The sequence below is a fragment of the Macaca nemestrina genome, chromosome 5 (assembly GCF_043159975.1).
Source record: "Macaca nemestrina isolate mMacNem1 chromosome 5, mMacNem.hap1, whole genome shotgun sequence".
In the NCBI taxonomy this organism is placed as follows: domain Eukaryota; kingdom Metazoa; phylum Chordata; class Mammalia; order Primates; family Cercopithecidae; genus Macaca; species Macaca nemestrina.
This window is the reverse complement of record NC_092129.1, coordinates 174,249,174-174,265,721: the sequence shown is the minus strand read 5'-3', so window position 1 is coordinate 174,265,721 and position 16,548 is coordinate 174,249,174. Positions and strand designations below refer to the sequence as shown.

At 35.7% G+C, this 16,548-nt stretch overlaps 1 protein-coding gene across 1 annotated transcript in view; it reads right to left on the bottom strand.

Moving 5' to 3' along the window:
- The window catches only part of LOC105487432 (uncharacterized), a 143,614-nt gene that overhangs the window by 68,579 nt on the left and 58,487 nt on the right, over positions 1 to 16,548 (bottom strand). Inside the window, exons 7-9 of the mRNA XM_071096134.1 lie at positions 14,455 to 14,523; positions 11,375 to 11,541; positions 10,469 to 10,539 (exon numbers count right to left, since the gene is read on the bottom strand). Of these exons, the coding sequence (XP_070952235.1) occupies positions 10,469 to 10,539; positions 11,375 to 11,541; positions 14,455 to 14,523 (307 nt within the window). The remainder of the gene's footprint in view (positions 1 to 10,468; positions 10,540 to 11,374; positions 11,542 to 14,454; positions 14,524 to 16,548) is intronic.

Below are 16,548 nucleotides of genomic sequence, written 5' to 3'. Positions count from 1 at the left end.
AAAAATAAAATAAATATTAAAAAGAATAAGGAAGGCATAAAAGAATTATGAGACACCATCAAGTAATTAACCTTTGCATAAGAATTCCTGAAGGAAGATAGAGAGAAAAGGGCCTTGAAAACATTTAAGAAAATAATGGCAGAAAACTTCCCAAATCTGGGGAAAGAAGACAACATACAGATACTAAAAACCCAGAGGTTTCCAATCAAATTCAATCCAGGGGGAGTTTCCAACACACATCATAATACAATTGTCAAAAATCAAAGACAAAGAAAAGGATCTCACATTCAACAATGGATAGATCATCTAGACAGAAAAGTAATATATAAAAAATTGGACTTGAATTACACTTTAGAGCAAATGGATCTAGCAGACATATATAGAACATTTGATCCCATAACAGCAGAATATACATTTTTCTCAAGTACACAGAAAACATTCTCAGGATAGATCATATGTTTGGTCACAAAACAAATTTTAACGAATTTAGGAGCATTGAAATCATATCAAGTATCTTTTTGGATTACAATGGCATAAAACTAGAAATCAGTAACAGAAGAAATCTTAAAAAATACACAAATATGTGGAAATTAAACATGTTCCTAAACAAGCAATGGATCACAGCAAAAATCAAAAAGAAAATTTAAAAGTATCTTGAGAAAAAAGAAAGTGAAAACAAAACATGCCAAAAGTTATGAAATGTAGCAAAAGTTGTCCTAAGGGGGAAATTTATAGTATAAACACCTACATCAAAAAAAAGAAGATTATAAATAAACAATCTAATGTTACACTTTAAGAAATTAGGGGTAAAAACAACAAACTAAGCTCAAAGTTAGCAGATCAAAGGAAATAAAAGTCAGAGCAGAATTAAATAAAATAGATACTAGAGAAACAATTTTAAAAAATCAACCAAACTGAGTTGGTTTTTTGAAAAGATAAACAAAATCAACAAACCCTTAGCTAGACTAACTAGGGCAAAAAAGAGAAGACTCAAATAAATGAGATCAGAAGGAAAGAGGAGACATTACAAGTTGTATCACAGAAATACAAAGAATCATTTATAATTACTATAAAAAATTATATACCAAGAAGTTAAATAACCTAGAAGAAATCAATGAACTCTTAAACACATGCAATCTACTAAAACTGAATCATGAAAAAATAAAAAATCTGAAAAGACCAGTAACTACTAAAGAGATTGAATCAGTAATAATAAGTCTCCTATCAAAGAAAAACCCAGGACTGATGGCTTCATTTTTGAATTCTACCAAACATTTAAAGAAATAAAACTCTTCCAAAAACTTGAAGTAAAGAAAGTACTTCCAAACTTATTTTCTGAGGCTAACATAACCTTAATATGAGGCACAGATAAGGACATCACAAAAAAAGACAATTATAGGCTGATATCGCTAATTAACATTGATGCAAAAATCCTCAACAAAATAGTAGTAAACTGAATTCAATAACACATTAAAACAATCTTTCACCATAATCAAGTGGGATTTATCCCTGGAATGCAAGAATGGTTCAACATACACAAATCAATAAATGTGATACACCATATTAACACAGTGAAGGATAAAAACCATATAATTATCTCAGTAGATGCAGAAAAACCTTTTAAAAAAATTAACATCCTTTTATGGTTGAAAACTCTGAACAGATAGGTATAAATGGAATGTACTTCAAGACAATAAAGCCCATATATGATAAACCTGTAACTAGCATTATTCCAGTGATGAAAAGCTAAAAGCTTTTTACCTAAGATCAACGACAAGGATGCCCACTCTCACCACTTCTTTTCTACATAGTACTGGAAGTCCTAGCCAGAACAATTAAGCAGCAGAAAGAAATAAAAGTCATCTTAATAGGAAAAGAAGAAGTAAAATTATCTCTATTTGCTGATATTATATATAGTAAACCCTAAAGACTCCACCAAAAATCTGTTAAAACTGATAAACAATTTCAGTAAACTTGCAGGATATAAAATCAACATACGAAAATCAGTTGTGCTTCTACATATTAATAATGACCTATCAAAAAAAAGACATTAGAAAACAATTTCATTTATAATAGCAACAAAAAATTAAACACTTGGACATAAATTTAACCAAAGGTACAAAGACACATGTACTGAAACCTACAAAAAACTGATGAAAGAAATTAAAGAAAACATGAACAAATGGAAAGATATACCATGTTTATGGACATAAAGAATTAATATTGAAAAAATGTCTATACTACCCAAAGTAATATACAGATGCTATGAAATCCCTATCAAAATTATAATGTCATTTGGGTGTGGTGTTGCATGCCTGTAGTCCCAGCTATTTGGGAGGCTGAGGTGGGAGGATTGCCTGAGCCCAGAAGGTTGAGGCTGCAATGAGCCAAAATTGCACCACAGTACTTCAGCCTTGGCACCAGAGCAAGACTGTGTATTAAAAAAAAATTCAATGTCATTTGTTACAGAAATAGAAATGTTCATGGAACCACAAAAGACTTCACATAGCCAGACAATCAAAATAAATAAATAAAAAGCTGGAGGCATCATACTCCCTGATTTTAAAACATATTGTAAAGTGGTTGTAATCAAAACAGCATGGTACTAGCATAAAAACAGACACATTAAACAATGGAACAGGACAAAAAACCTTAGAAATAAACCTATGTATTTTATGTCAACTGATTTTTTAAAAAGGTGCTAAGAACACACAATGAAGAAAGGACAGTCTATTCAATAGATGGTATTGGGAAACCTGGATATCCATATGCAGAAGAATAAAATTAAACACTTATCTTGAACTGTATATAAAAATCAACCCAAAATAGATTAAAGACTTAAATGTAAAACCTGCAACTATAAAACTACTAGAAGAAAACATAGGGGAAATTCTCCACACCATTGGTCTGGGCAATGATTTTTTGGATATGACCCTGAAAGCACAAGAGCACAGGCAACAAAAGAAAAAACAGACAAATGAGATGGCATCAAACTAAAAAGCTCCTGCACAGCAAAGGAAACAACCAAGTGAAGAGACAACCCATACAACAGACATAAATATTTGCAAGCCATATATCTGATAAGGACTTAACAGATAAGAATGTAAACTAGTACAACCATTACAGAAACCTCAAAAAACTAAAATCAGAATTACCATATGATTAAATAATCTCACTTCTGGGTATATATTACAAAGAAACTGAAATCACTATTTTGAAGATATATCTGTAGTCTCAGGTTTATTGCAACATTCTTCACAATAGCCAAGAAGTGGCATCAACCTAAGTGTCCATCAATGAATAAATGGACTATAAAAATGTGGTATATATACACAATAGAATACTATTCAGCCTTAAAAAAAAAAGGGAAATTCTGTCATTTGTGACAAGCTGGCAGAAGCAGAAGGACATTATGCTAAGTGGAATAAGCCAGGTACAGAAATTCAAATACTACATGGTATCACCTTTATGAAAGTAAAACACATAAAAGTAGAAAGTTGAATAGTGGTTACCAGAAGGTCCAGGAGATGAAGAATGGGGGAGACATGTTGATCAAAGGGTACAAGTTTTCAAATACGCAGGAGGAATAGGTTTTGAGATGTATTGTACAGCAGGGTAACTATTGTCAATAATAAGATATTATATATTTCAAAATAAGAGCAAATTTCAAATGTATCACCATTAAAAAATATAGGTAAGCTACAGCATAGCTATGTTAATTAGCCTTGTTTAATTCTGTCGTGTAGTATTCACATATCGAAATATCACGTTGAACCCCATAAATATAAAATTTGTTTGTTAATCAAAAATAATGTTAATAATATTTTTTAAATAAAGGGATGATTATTTTGTAACATAGTCTGCATTGGGCATTGTTTTCCCAGTTTAATTGCTAAGAATACCACTGAGTCTTGAGCTGTTGTAAATATTTCCCAACTTTGTTTTTCTTGGTTTGTGATGGCTAAATTCATGTGTCAACTTGACTGGGCTATGGGATGCCCTGATAGCTGGTAAAACATTATTTCTGAGTGTGTCTGTCAGCGTATTTTCAGAAGAGGTTAACATTTGAATCAGTTGGCTGAGTTATAAAGATATCCTTCACTAACGTGGGTGGTCAGCATCTAATCCATTGAGGGCTGGAATAGAACAACAAAACAAAATAGAACAAAGAGGAAGAGTGAATTCACTCTGTTAGAGCTAGGACATCCATATTTTCTTGCTCTGGGACAACAGAGCTCCTGGTTTCGGGGTCTCTGAACTCCCAGACTTACTTGGGGACTCCAGCAGCACCACCACCACTATCCCTGGTTCTCAGCATTTTGACTCAAACTGGGAGTTACACCATCAGCTTCCTCTGATTCCAGGTTGCAGACAGCACTTGGTGGGACTTTTTGGCCTCCATAATTGTGTGAGCAAATTCCTATAATAAATCTCCCCATAGAGTGTGTGTGTGTGTGTGTGTGTGTGTGTGTGTGTGTGTATTCTACTGGTTTTGTTTCTCCATAGAACCCTGGCACATACATGGTTTACCAAATACAAGATGAAACAGTATTATCACTTGCCTCATAAAATATGTTGGTCCATATTCTACTATAATTTCAAGTATGTGAAAACCATTTAACTGGCCTGAGAATGTCACTTCCTCCAAAGAGTAAAGTGGCAGATGATTGATCGAAAATTTTGTATTAAAAAGCCGTATTTTTAAAAACTGTGTGCCCTCATTAGCTGTGATGATTAAGATGAAGTTATAGTCCTAACTCAGCAACTTATTAGCTGTAAAACGTTTCCCAAGCTAGTTGGCCTTTCTGTGCCTTAGGTTGCTCTTCTATAAGATGGGAGTGATAACACTATTCACGTATGGGAGCCATGAGGTTAAATTATGCAAAGTGCTTAAATGATGTCAGTAGGTATGCAATGAATGTTAGCTATTATATTATTAAATGGCCCTTTTCTCTATTCTATGACACTTAAATATTTTAAAAAGTAATTTAGTTGATATACATGAAAGTACCAAATCATAACACTCCACGTAATGACATTATAACAGCATTAGAGAAAATGAATACCACAGAACATTTGTAAGCCAACGATATCCACGATAATTTTGCCATACTAGTTATCTGCAGCATGTACTCATTCCTTCATTCATTCACAGAACAAACATTCAATGAAGGTAAACTTTGTTTTCTGCCAGGCCCTGTTCTTGGTGCTGTAAAAAGATACAGCCCTTTCTCTGAAGGAACTCATGGAATATAGCATAAGTATCTTGATTTTATTATCGAAGTGTTATTAGATTTGTTTGATGTCAAATATGGGCGTTTCTTTCTCCTGAAAGCAATGCAGTTTCTCACTTCTGTCTTACACAGCCCGAGTTTTCAGTTTGAGGCTCATAAATCCATTGCTGATAAATAAATGAGGGCTGAGTTTCTCAAGAAAGTTTAGTTATACCAGAAACTTTATAAGGGAATAGAAATAAGTAATCAAAGAGGAGGGCGAAATTATTCAGTCCTTTGTCAAAATGGTGATGTTTTGTTTTTAAATTACACATAATAAAATAATGTTGAGTGTGGCATACTCAGTATGGTGAAACTGCAGCAAAGTTTTTTTTTTTTTTTTTTTTTTTTTTTTTTTTTTTTTTTTTTTTTTTGAGACGGAGTCTTGCTCTGTCACCCAGGCTGGAGTGCAGTGGCCGGATCTCAGCTCACTGCAAGCTCCGCCTCCCGGGTTTACGCCATTCTCCTGCCTCAGCCTCCCGAGTAGCTGGGACTACAGGCGCCCGCCACCGCGCCCGGCTAGTTTTTTTTTTTTTGTATTTTTAGTAGAGACGGGGTTTCACCGTGTTAGCCAGGATGGTCTCGATCTCCTGACCTCGTGATCCGCCCGCCTCGGCCTCCCAAAGTGCTGGGATTACAGGCTTGAGCCACCGCGCCCGGCCGCAAAGTTTTATAAAAAGTAGATGCTTTGCTCTGAAACAAAACCCCAAAATTCATGCATTAATATTATTTCAGAAATGTTTATTTGGTTTATTAAAGCTCAGAAGACTTCTCACCAAAAGGCTAATTGGCAGCCAATTGAGCTTGCCTTGAACTTTGAGGAAATATTTTGATCATTGTTGGTGGCAACCCATAAATAAATGAAAAATAAAAAAGAGCTGGAGGTAAGTCAAGAACTATTTTACCGTACTTTTAAATATCTAGCTTTCAGGATCTGCAAGTTTACTCGAATATGCAAATCTACTAACAATTATTCCGTTCTCCTATTTTGCGTTTTCCTCCGTGTGGTTTTATAAGCACGTGGAAACCTACACAGCAGTTTCGCCAAACAATGCTTCAGTCAACGTCATTTCATTACAACAAGGACAAAGAAAATCAATTCCCTGCCATGGCCACTGCCTGTGTGGAATCTGCACGTTCTCCTCATGTCTGTGTGGGTTCTCTCTGGGTCCTCCGGTTTCCTTTCACATCCCAAAGATGTGCCCACTAGGTTCACTGGTGTGTCTACACTGTCCCAGTGTGGATGAGTGTGGGTGTGTGTGAATGCAGCCTGCAATGGGGTGGCGTCTTGTCCAGGGCTGGGTCCTACCTTGTACCCTGAGCTGCTGGGACAGACTCCAGCCACCTTCCACCCTAAACTGGAATCAGTGGGTAATACTTTTTCTTATTTAGCCAATATTTCTCATTTTTAATAATTTTTCTTAAACATATATAAAGGCTACATTTATTTCAATGCTGAAAATTAGAAGCATTTTGATCTTTATTTAGATGTTTGGTGATGTATTTGTGACTAGAAATATGCCATAGGAACTTAACTCTTGTTTATATCAATTAGCCTATGGTAAATTAATTTTTTATACATTATTTCACTTACAGTCACAGTTTCCAAGAACCTATCAACAACATAAGTGAGGACTTACTCTACTCCCAATAATGACAACACACATTCTTCTTTCACCCCAGTCCACGCAGAGCTAGGCAGCTTCCTATTGTGGTTCCTGTTCTGTCTGGCTCCTGAATTTCCGTAAGAACCCATGAACCAACCATCCCCTAAGGCTTAGTTGAGTAGTAAAGAAAAGGTAACTGCCCAAATCGCAAATAAAGAATTTCTGCCCTTCTGATTCTTATTTAATAATACAAACTTAAATTATCTGACAATCTATTTGTACTGAATTTCAGTTCTAAGAAATTATGTTTGCTGAATAATAATCAGCCCATCTCGTCTATAAATACATAAAATGTTATCCTTGGACCATACTTGACCACCAGGGATATATGCTTGGACCACCATATTTTGAAAGATTGTGGAATCAATTGCTTTACTCATTCACGGATTGCTGTTATGCTGTGAACCCACACGTTTTTTTCATCTTAAATTCGACTTTTAACTCTTTTTAAAGTTTATTTATTTATTTATTATACTTTAAGTTCTAGGGTACATGTGCACAATGTGCAGGTTTGTTACATGTGTATACATGTGCCATGTTGGTGTGCCACACCCATTAACTCATCATTTACATTAGGTCTCCTGTTGTTATCCCTCCTCCCTCCCCCCATCCCACAATAGGCCCCCGTGTGTGATATTCCTCTTCCTGTGCCCAAGTGATCTCATTGTTCAATTCCCACCTGTGAGTGAGAACATGCGGTGTTTGGTTTTCTGTTCTTGCAATAGGTTGCTGAGAATGATGGTTTCCAGCTGCATCCATGTCCCTACAAAGGACGCAAACTCATCCTTTTTTATGGCTGCATAGTATTCCATGGTGTATATGTGCCACATTTTCTTAATCCAGTCTGTCACTGACGGACATTTGTGAACCCACACATTTTTAAAAATGATATAAAATTTATTCAGTAACCTCAGTTGCCTCAACTCCTCAACTGCCTCAACAGCTCCTAGTATTGGAAAGGAGAATAGAGACTATTTTGTGTTCCTGCATTAACTAAAAATACTACCAATGGCAGAAGAAAAAAAAAGATGGTATATAAAATAAATCATAATGAAAAAAGTAACAAAATAGCATCATTTTTGTTTTCCAAATGAAACAAAAACTTTTCACCTAGAGGTGCTTATAGAATGTGACCTGATACTAAGTAAATACAAAATTGTCACTGCTAAATAATTTTCCAAGCAAAGATAATGTCACTAAAATATGTTTATTCATTCTCAACAGTGGCCTGCTTCTCTTGGAATTCCAGTCAACTTTGGCAAGAAAGTCTCTATCCAGGTGTCTCCAGAATATTCTGGGCAGCTCAAAAAGTATGCCAAATAGGCCAGGCACGGTGGCTTACACCTGTAATCCCAGCACTTTGGGAGGCCAAGACAGGCAGATTACTTGAAATCAGGATTTCAAGACCATCCTGGCCAACATGGTGAAACCCCATCTTTACTTAAAAAAAAAAAAAAAGCCAAAATTAGCCGGACATGGTGGTGGGCGCCTGTAATCCCAGCTACTTGGGAGGCTGAGGCAGGAGAATCACTTGAACCTGGGAGGCAGAGGTTGCAAGGAGCTGAGATTATGTCACTGCACTCCAGCCTGGGTAACAGAGCGAGACTCTGGGGAAAAAAAAAAAAAAAGGAAAAAAGGTATGTTAAGTAGCTAACAAGGAATTTAAAAATATAAATAAAATAATAAATGAAAAGAAAGCCAAGTGTTAAAATCTTTCAGTTCAAATTCTGTGAGTCTTTTAAGCATAAAATGATATTTCTGTCCTCTAGAGTTTTTTTCATATTTATAATAACAGGGCACTTTTCTTGTTCATCCCACAAAAGCAAAGAATATGACAGAAACTTGCAAACTGTAAAGAACGGCAGTGTCATTATCATTTCCCTTAAAGTAAAATATGGACAATCACCACTGTTTTTTTTTTCCATAAAATATTTGTGCTCCTGCTTTTTTGCCTTTTATAGTTTTATTAACTAAATTTTTAAATTATATCGGCATTTATACTTAATATAATGTTTAGGGGATGGTATAAGAGCTACTGTATTAGTTAAGGAAATCATGTAAATGTCTCAAGTGATTTCCGAAAATCAATTTTCCCTCCAAAATGTTTTCTATACTAACCACAGAGTAGAATATATGTTTCTGGCTTACAGAAAATATAATGATTAATCTGTTAAAGTACCTTATGAAATTCATTTTGAATTTACATAGATTTTAGTATGGATTTTACATTTTTAAATGTCTCTCATATCCAAGTATCTGATCTCAAACTTGACATTCACTCACTTCACAATCTTAGATTTGAATCACGCCTACTGTCAAATGCCAGGAAGTTATGAAGAATTTGGAAAAGTAGGGTTAATTGCCAGTATATGCTAGTTTGTTTTTCAGAATGTTTCTCTGGCATCTGCTTAGTCTGGGCTAGCATATTTATTCCACCATTAGCCTAAATGCTATATTTTATTTATTAAATCAAGACAAAACCTTAAAAAACATTACTCATTAATCGCAAAAAAACCTCCTTAAATCATGGTGTCCTAATTGAATAAACTAAATGTATGGATTGTTTACAATTAAAATTCAGACGAAAACCTAGTTATCTGCAACTGATTAGGAACAGGTACATAGCATACAGTAGATACTAGGGAATGTCCAGGAAAACATTTCCTCCTGGTAGCTAACATGCAAAATAAAATTATTTTATATCTAATTCAATACATATTTCAAAAACAATGTATTATTGTTTTCCTGAATTTCCTCTGTGACTAAATTTATTAAAGCTATGCACTTAATCAGTGAATTTTATTCTTCACTAGACAATTTTCAGACCTAAGTCATTTCGTAAAACCCTTCCTACAAGCTTTCCAATGTCAGTGGGATATAAAAAGTCAGCACAAATATTTCTAAAGTAGCTTTCTATATTTAGGCAATTCAATTGCCCTATGATAAGAATAAAAATGGTATTTCATCATTTGCATGGCCCTTGAAGTGGGATGTTCTCAGTTGACTCTGAGAGTGTTACCTCCCCACTTCTCCTCTCATCCTCCCCACTCTTGGTTTTGTTCCTTCTACTCTCATCATGCTCTGGGATACTGTATTAGTCCATTTTCACACTGCTATAAAGACATACTTGACACTGGGTCATTTACAAAGAAAAAAAGGTTTAATAGATTTACAGTTCCACATGGCTGGGGAGGCCTCAGGAAACTTACAATCTTGTTGGAAGGTGAAGGAGAACAAGTCATGTTTTATCATGTCAAAGCATGAGAGACAGAGCTGGGGAGAACTGCTAAACACCTTTAAAGCATAAGATCTCATGAGAACTCACTCACTATCACAAGAACAGCATGGGGGAAATCGTCCCCATGATCCAATCACCTCCCACCAGCTCCCTCCCTTGACATGTGGGGATTCCAATTATGGATGAGATTTGGGTGGGGATACAGGCCCAAACCATATCAGGTGATACGCTGCTGCTTTGATGGCCTTAGACAGGAAGCATCAGTCACAGCACCTTTTCAAGATATTTACAGAACCAGCCTATCCCATGTAGGCTGATACCTGTCTCTTCTGAAGTTGCAAATGATATCTCCACTTGTGACCTGTTGTTATAAAAGATCTCATTGATAATAGTCTTTTTCACCTGATGAATTTTTTCCTCTTTAGCCTGAATCTACTTACCTTTCACAAAACAACAACAACAACAACACACACACACACACACACACACACACACACACACACACACACACACACATATGCCTGGAGCTAGACATATAAGATTCTTGTATTTTTATCACTTCTCTCTCTGGTGGGTCAGAGCACATAATGCCACATTACACATAAATAGAACCAAAGATACAGAAATCAGAAGATAAATCAGATTGTCTCTGAAGCCAAGATAGTCTAACAGCTAAAGACTGTTATGTGGTACAAGTCCAACGGTTAGAATGCCCAAGTTCCTTAAATAGTGACTTTAGAAATGCTAGAATATTCGCGTAGTAATACAGTGCTTGTGCAAACAAGTCCAAGCAGGTTCTTAATTTTTCCAAGTAAGTGTATGCTGCTTTCGGGTTTTATTATCAGTAATTCACAATATGCTAGAAATGAGCACTCTAACACAAAATAAACCAGATAATGAAACTAAATTGTACAAACTAAATGTCACGTAAAATGTAAAATGCGTAGGCAGTAATTATGCTCCTTATCAATATCCAGGATGGGTAAGGATATTGATAAGGAGCATAACTTCTGCCTACACATTTTACAATGTGTATAAAAAATAAGGAAAGGACTCAATGAAGTCCTAAATCGTGTGTTCTAGGAAGAGTGTGCTGGTAAGCAAAATCAGTAGACCATGTGTAGGCCTGAAACTTCAACTTGTCATTTGAAAAAGAGAAATTATCTTACATTTCTCAAGATACTCTTAATGCTGACCTGTTCTAGTGGAGAACTCCCAAGCAGAATTACATTTTTTTGAGCATAGCTTTGGAACTCCTCAAGGTAAGCAGGGGAGGCTTCGCTGGCTTCTTGGTGGATTTCGTGACTCTGATTGGAACTCCCAGGTGCTTCGGAATTCAGATTCTCCTCCCGGCCACTCTCATCTGTTTACCCCAAGAGAATCACATGGAATTCCACTTGTTTTTGCCAATTTAATGTTGACTAAGCACACAGTAGACTAATCACTGATTTTCTTATATGCAATAAAGTTCGGTTTTTCATAATCGACCAACTAACAAATTATTTTCTATTTCATGTACTGGAAAACAACTAAAGCACAGAAGTTTGAAGATGAAAAAACAACCACCACCACCTTTGTTTATCCCATAATGTTTACAGACTCAACAAAGTACAGCTGTACATTTAAGCCCTTTTCCCAGTTACCAAATATATCTTGAAATGTGGATACTGTGCTTTTCTGTGTGTTAATATTACATGTTGTTTACTTCAATATCTTACGACTTACTCGCTGTGTTGCTGTAACCTGTTTAGGAGAGGAATAGGCTTAGAAGAAGCCAGAGCTCTTTGGTTCATTTTCCCACCTTAGGATCTCTGAGAACATTTCCTGAGCTCTGCACACGAGGCACTTTATTTGGGCTACCTTGTTTATTTGCATAGAAATGCCAGCATTTATATAAATGGTATGCGTACTTTACTTCTCTATCACCTGAATACAGTGTCATCTACAAAAGATATCTATTCATCTAGCCAGATGCATGCTGTAAATATAAAATGATCTTCCCTCTTCCAGTCTGTAAAAAATGCTGGAATGTATAATACAAAATTTTCCACATCTCCTATTCTAGAATTTTAACGAGAATCATCAGAAGAGAGCTTCTTCTACAGGAGGAAATGAGCTGGCATGCTGGAGAAAGCACTGAGTTATAGTGTCCAGAGGCCCACTAGCCTTGTTCTTTGCGCCCTGATGCACTATATTACTCTGCATAAGTATACTTTCTAAGTCTCAGCTACATCCTTTTCTATAAAATAGTTCACAAAATGCCTATTCTATAAATTCTATGAGACTTAAGTCCATAAATGATTTCCAAAGATCTATTAGATGCTATCTGTAAATGTGTGACTTGGGTGGTTTCAAAGGATCCAAGCTGAAAAAGCCATCAGAATGGAAAAGAAACAGCAGGCATAAAAGTGCACTATTCAGTGTCTAGCACTAAAAGGTATTCAATAGGTTTGCTGAGTCAGAAGTTAGACTAAACACAGAGAGGCCTGACTTACGCATAACCATTTATGATGCTTCATTTTAAGCATCAGCTTGAACAGGGTATGGTGCCCACCTGTTTGCCCAACCACCAGTCTCGATGTTGTTGGGAAGGTGTATTTAGATGTGACTAATATTTAAATCAGTTGAGTTTGAGTAAAGCGGATTACTCTTCACAATGTGTGTGGGCCTCATCCAATCAGTCGAAGTTCTTAAACATATAGATTGGGGCTTTCCAAAGAAGAGGGAATTCAGTCTCAAAGCCACAGCATAGACACTCTGGTTGCGTTTCCAGCCTGCTGGGCTGCCCCACACATTTCAGTCTCAAGACTGCAACATCAACTCCTACCTGAGTTTCCAGACTGCTGCCCTGTGGAATTCAGACGCAAGACTGCAATTTCAACTCCTGCCTGAATTTCACATCAACTCTCACCTGATTCTCCAGGTTGCCAGCCTGTCCGAAGGATTTCAGACTTGCTATCCCAGCTACAGAGTGAAGCAATTTCTTAAAATAAATGCCTCTCTATATATTGTCAAACCAACTGGATTCTGCTTCTCTGGATAATTCTGATACACCATTTGAACTTGGGATCCCTCAGAATGAGCTGGCTTGAAAAATGAGTTTGCTTTGTTTATAAAGGCAAAAAGTAATAAATGGTTGACCACACAAACTGATAGCAAAAAAGCAAAGGAGAAGTGTATCCAAGCAGGAATAAAATTTTAAGGGTATTATACTGTAAATGGGGATAAAAATGAGGACTAACCTTTAAAGGTTGTTATGAAGTTTAAACAAGTGAATTATTTAGAACAGCGTTTAGGACAGTTCCAGGCACCTAGGAAGCACTCGAATGTTTAACTGGCATTAATATTTTCACCAGCAGGATTATTGTTATTATTTTTATTATTCTAGGTACGCGCTTGTCACATCTGCTCATGTAATAATAATTTAGTCATCATAACTACTGCATGTAACAGGTGTTACATGTTCATTTGGCAAAAATGACAAAGAAAGGTTAATTAATTGGTCCAGGGTCACACAGCTAGTAAATGATGAAGTCTAAGCATAAATTTAATAGAAATAATAACTATTAGAAGACATTATCATGATCAGCCCTCTCCTCTTATATACTTTGAGGAGTTATTATAATAAGGAAGACAAAATTATTGAGAAGCACTAGGCACACATGGTAAAATAATAATAATAATAGAATTATTCCCCATGAAATACACAGCAACTTGTATTTAATTTTTTGGCAAAAACTACAATATGGTTCTGGCATGAATTTATATATATGTTCAACGAAGAATTTAGAATTGAGTTTTTTAAAGGTTACCTTTAAATTATTAGTTTAATACATAAAATACGTTTTCACTTAAAAGCATAACTTACAAGTATGAATTTCCATGCTAAGGTTGAGAACAGTATACTACTTGTCTTCTACCACTCCAAAGCATTTGTTCAAAAGCTAAGACACAGTCTTTAAAAAGAGTAGAACATAGTCTCATAACTTAGTGAATCCAAGTATGCCATATGCCATTTTAAGATCCTTCAACAGTAAATCTTAAATCATTTTCACCATTCAGGGTTATAAATTATATGCAATTATAGGAAATTGGGTCATAATTACTTTTCCCCTAAACTTCAGCTACATTTAAATATGTACAACCATGGAAAGCTCACATAGGTAATCAGTGAATTGTTATATTTAGAAAAGATAGGTGAGCATTTGCAAGAAACCATTTCAATCAATTTACAACTAATGTTAAAATAAAAGAGTGAAGATATTTGGTCTCTTACCTTGGGGTTCTCCTTGTCCGCTCTCATCAAAAAGCTTCGTTAATCGATTATAGAAAATTCTCTCGTCATCTTGTAGGAGTGTTAAAAGAACATGTGCATGATAACTTTCTCATCAATTAATTTACAGATATGCAAACATAATTACAAAAAAATTATTAATCACTATGGCTATTTAATTACATTCTGGGTCATACACACAATTTCTACTCAATTTGCTGCCTTGTTCTGAAAAAGAAAAACCTTTTGTAAATAAATGATAATTAGAACAATGATTTTTAAATGTATATTGCAAGACATGCATAATAGGATACTTCTCCATTAAAACTGATCTCATGTTGAATGAATTATGCCATCTATTACTCAAGAATCATTTCAGAATAAGCCATTTTGGTTTGTTACAACATACAATAGAATATAGAAGTGATCAAAATGAATGAGTGTTTTCCATTAGCTACTCTCTATATATCATTTTTTAAATATTTATGTATAAGGAACAACAAATTTAGATGGTTCTGGATTATTTTGTATGTGCTATTGCAATATAGTAGGAAATACAGGGATTCTAAGTTCTTTTGTGAATGTAAAGCATTAAGGCTATGTCATTACCTACTGCAAAACACACACACACACACACACACACACACACACACATTATAAAAACATTATTCTGGAAGAGGGCCAAAAGGTCATCCAGCTGGTTATCCCTCTTTGGAGAATTCTGACTAATCCACAAGCTATTGTAACCTACATATATAACCTATACGCAAAATTGGAAAATAATAAAATGTTACGCACTTACTACATAGTAGCACTGAAATCTGTATTCTATATAACTAAAAGGCATTTAATAATAAAGTATTTTACGATTTCTACTCTCTACCATACAAAAATGAACATCATATTACCCTTCCAAAATTTAGTGTAAAAAATAAAATCGTGGTGGTGGTGGTGGGTTATTTACACTGAAAAACAGAATATAATTTATATTAAACATCAAAAGTAACCTACTTAGGGCCTTCCTCTTTATACCATTACTTCCAGGAAGCTCAGTGTAAAAATGAGTGCTTAATTAGGTAATAATATTGTCCTGTGTTTTTTGCACATTAACTTGTCCCTTTTTGCAGGTGTTCTCAAATTCCCCTTCCATCTTTACTCAAACTTTCCTATAATTATGTGCATTTATGTTTCTGTTGTAGGCTACCTCAAATTGTTTTGGAAGTAAAGTATAGATTACAAACAAATAAATATTAGAACAGCTGCAGTGGCTCATAATACCAGCACTTTGGGAGGCTGAGGCAGGCAGATTGCTTGAGCCCAGGAGTCTGAGACCAGCCTGAATAACACAGCAAGACCCCATCTCTACAAAAAATACAAAATTTAGCCAGGCATGGTGGCATGTGCCTGTAGTCTCTGCTACTCAAGAGACTGAGGTGGGAGGATCACTTGAACTTACGAGATGGAGGTTGCAGTGAGCTGAGATCATGGCACTGCAACTCCAGGCTGTTTTTTAAAAAAAAAAAAAAAAAAAAAAAAAAAAAAAGCACCTCAACTGCTCAACTACTCAACTAAAGTGAAGACAGATGGGTGCAAGCAAGACTTCTGGGGTGTTCCCAAAATTCTGCCACATGAAATGCTGTGAACTTTAGCTTGCTTCAGACTGCCCCTCTCTGGAACCATCCCAGCAGCTCTGGTGTTGTGTCTGCGTAACCTTTACCCCATGTGACAGAGAAAGTGGAAAGGTTGCTAATTAGCACTGGTTGACCCCTAAATGGAATAACTGTGAAGGTGTGAGTATCAAGCAAAAAGAAAAAGAGGACATTATGAATTGCAGACTGAAGGCTGAGGACTCATCTTATCAGGGGGCGCTGAGCTGAGCTCTCTTTCTGCATACCCGCATCTTCTTGTTTCTTCTGTTCTCCTATTACAACTCCAAAAGATACTGTCATGTGATTGAGACGTTTCATATTTTGCCACCACTTGGACAACGGGACTGAATCTCAAGACTGGCCAATAAAAGGCTTTTGGTCAATAGCTGTGTTATTACACTGAAGGAATTCACCAGTGGGAGCCATTATCAGAAGAAATCCCAAGTGA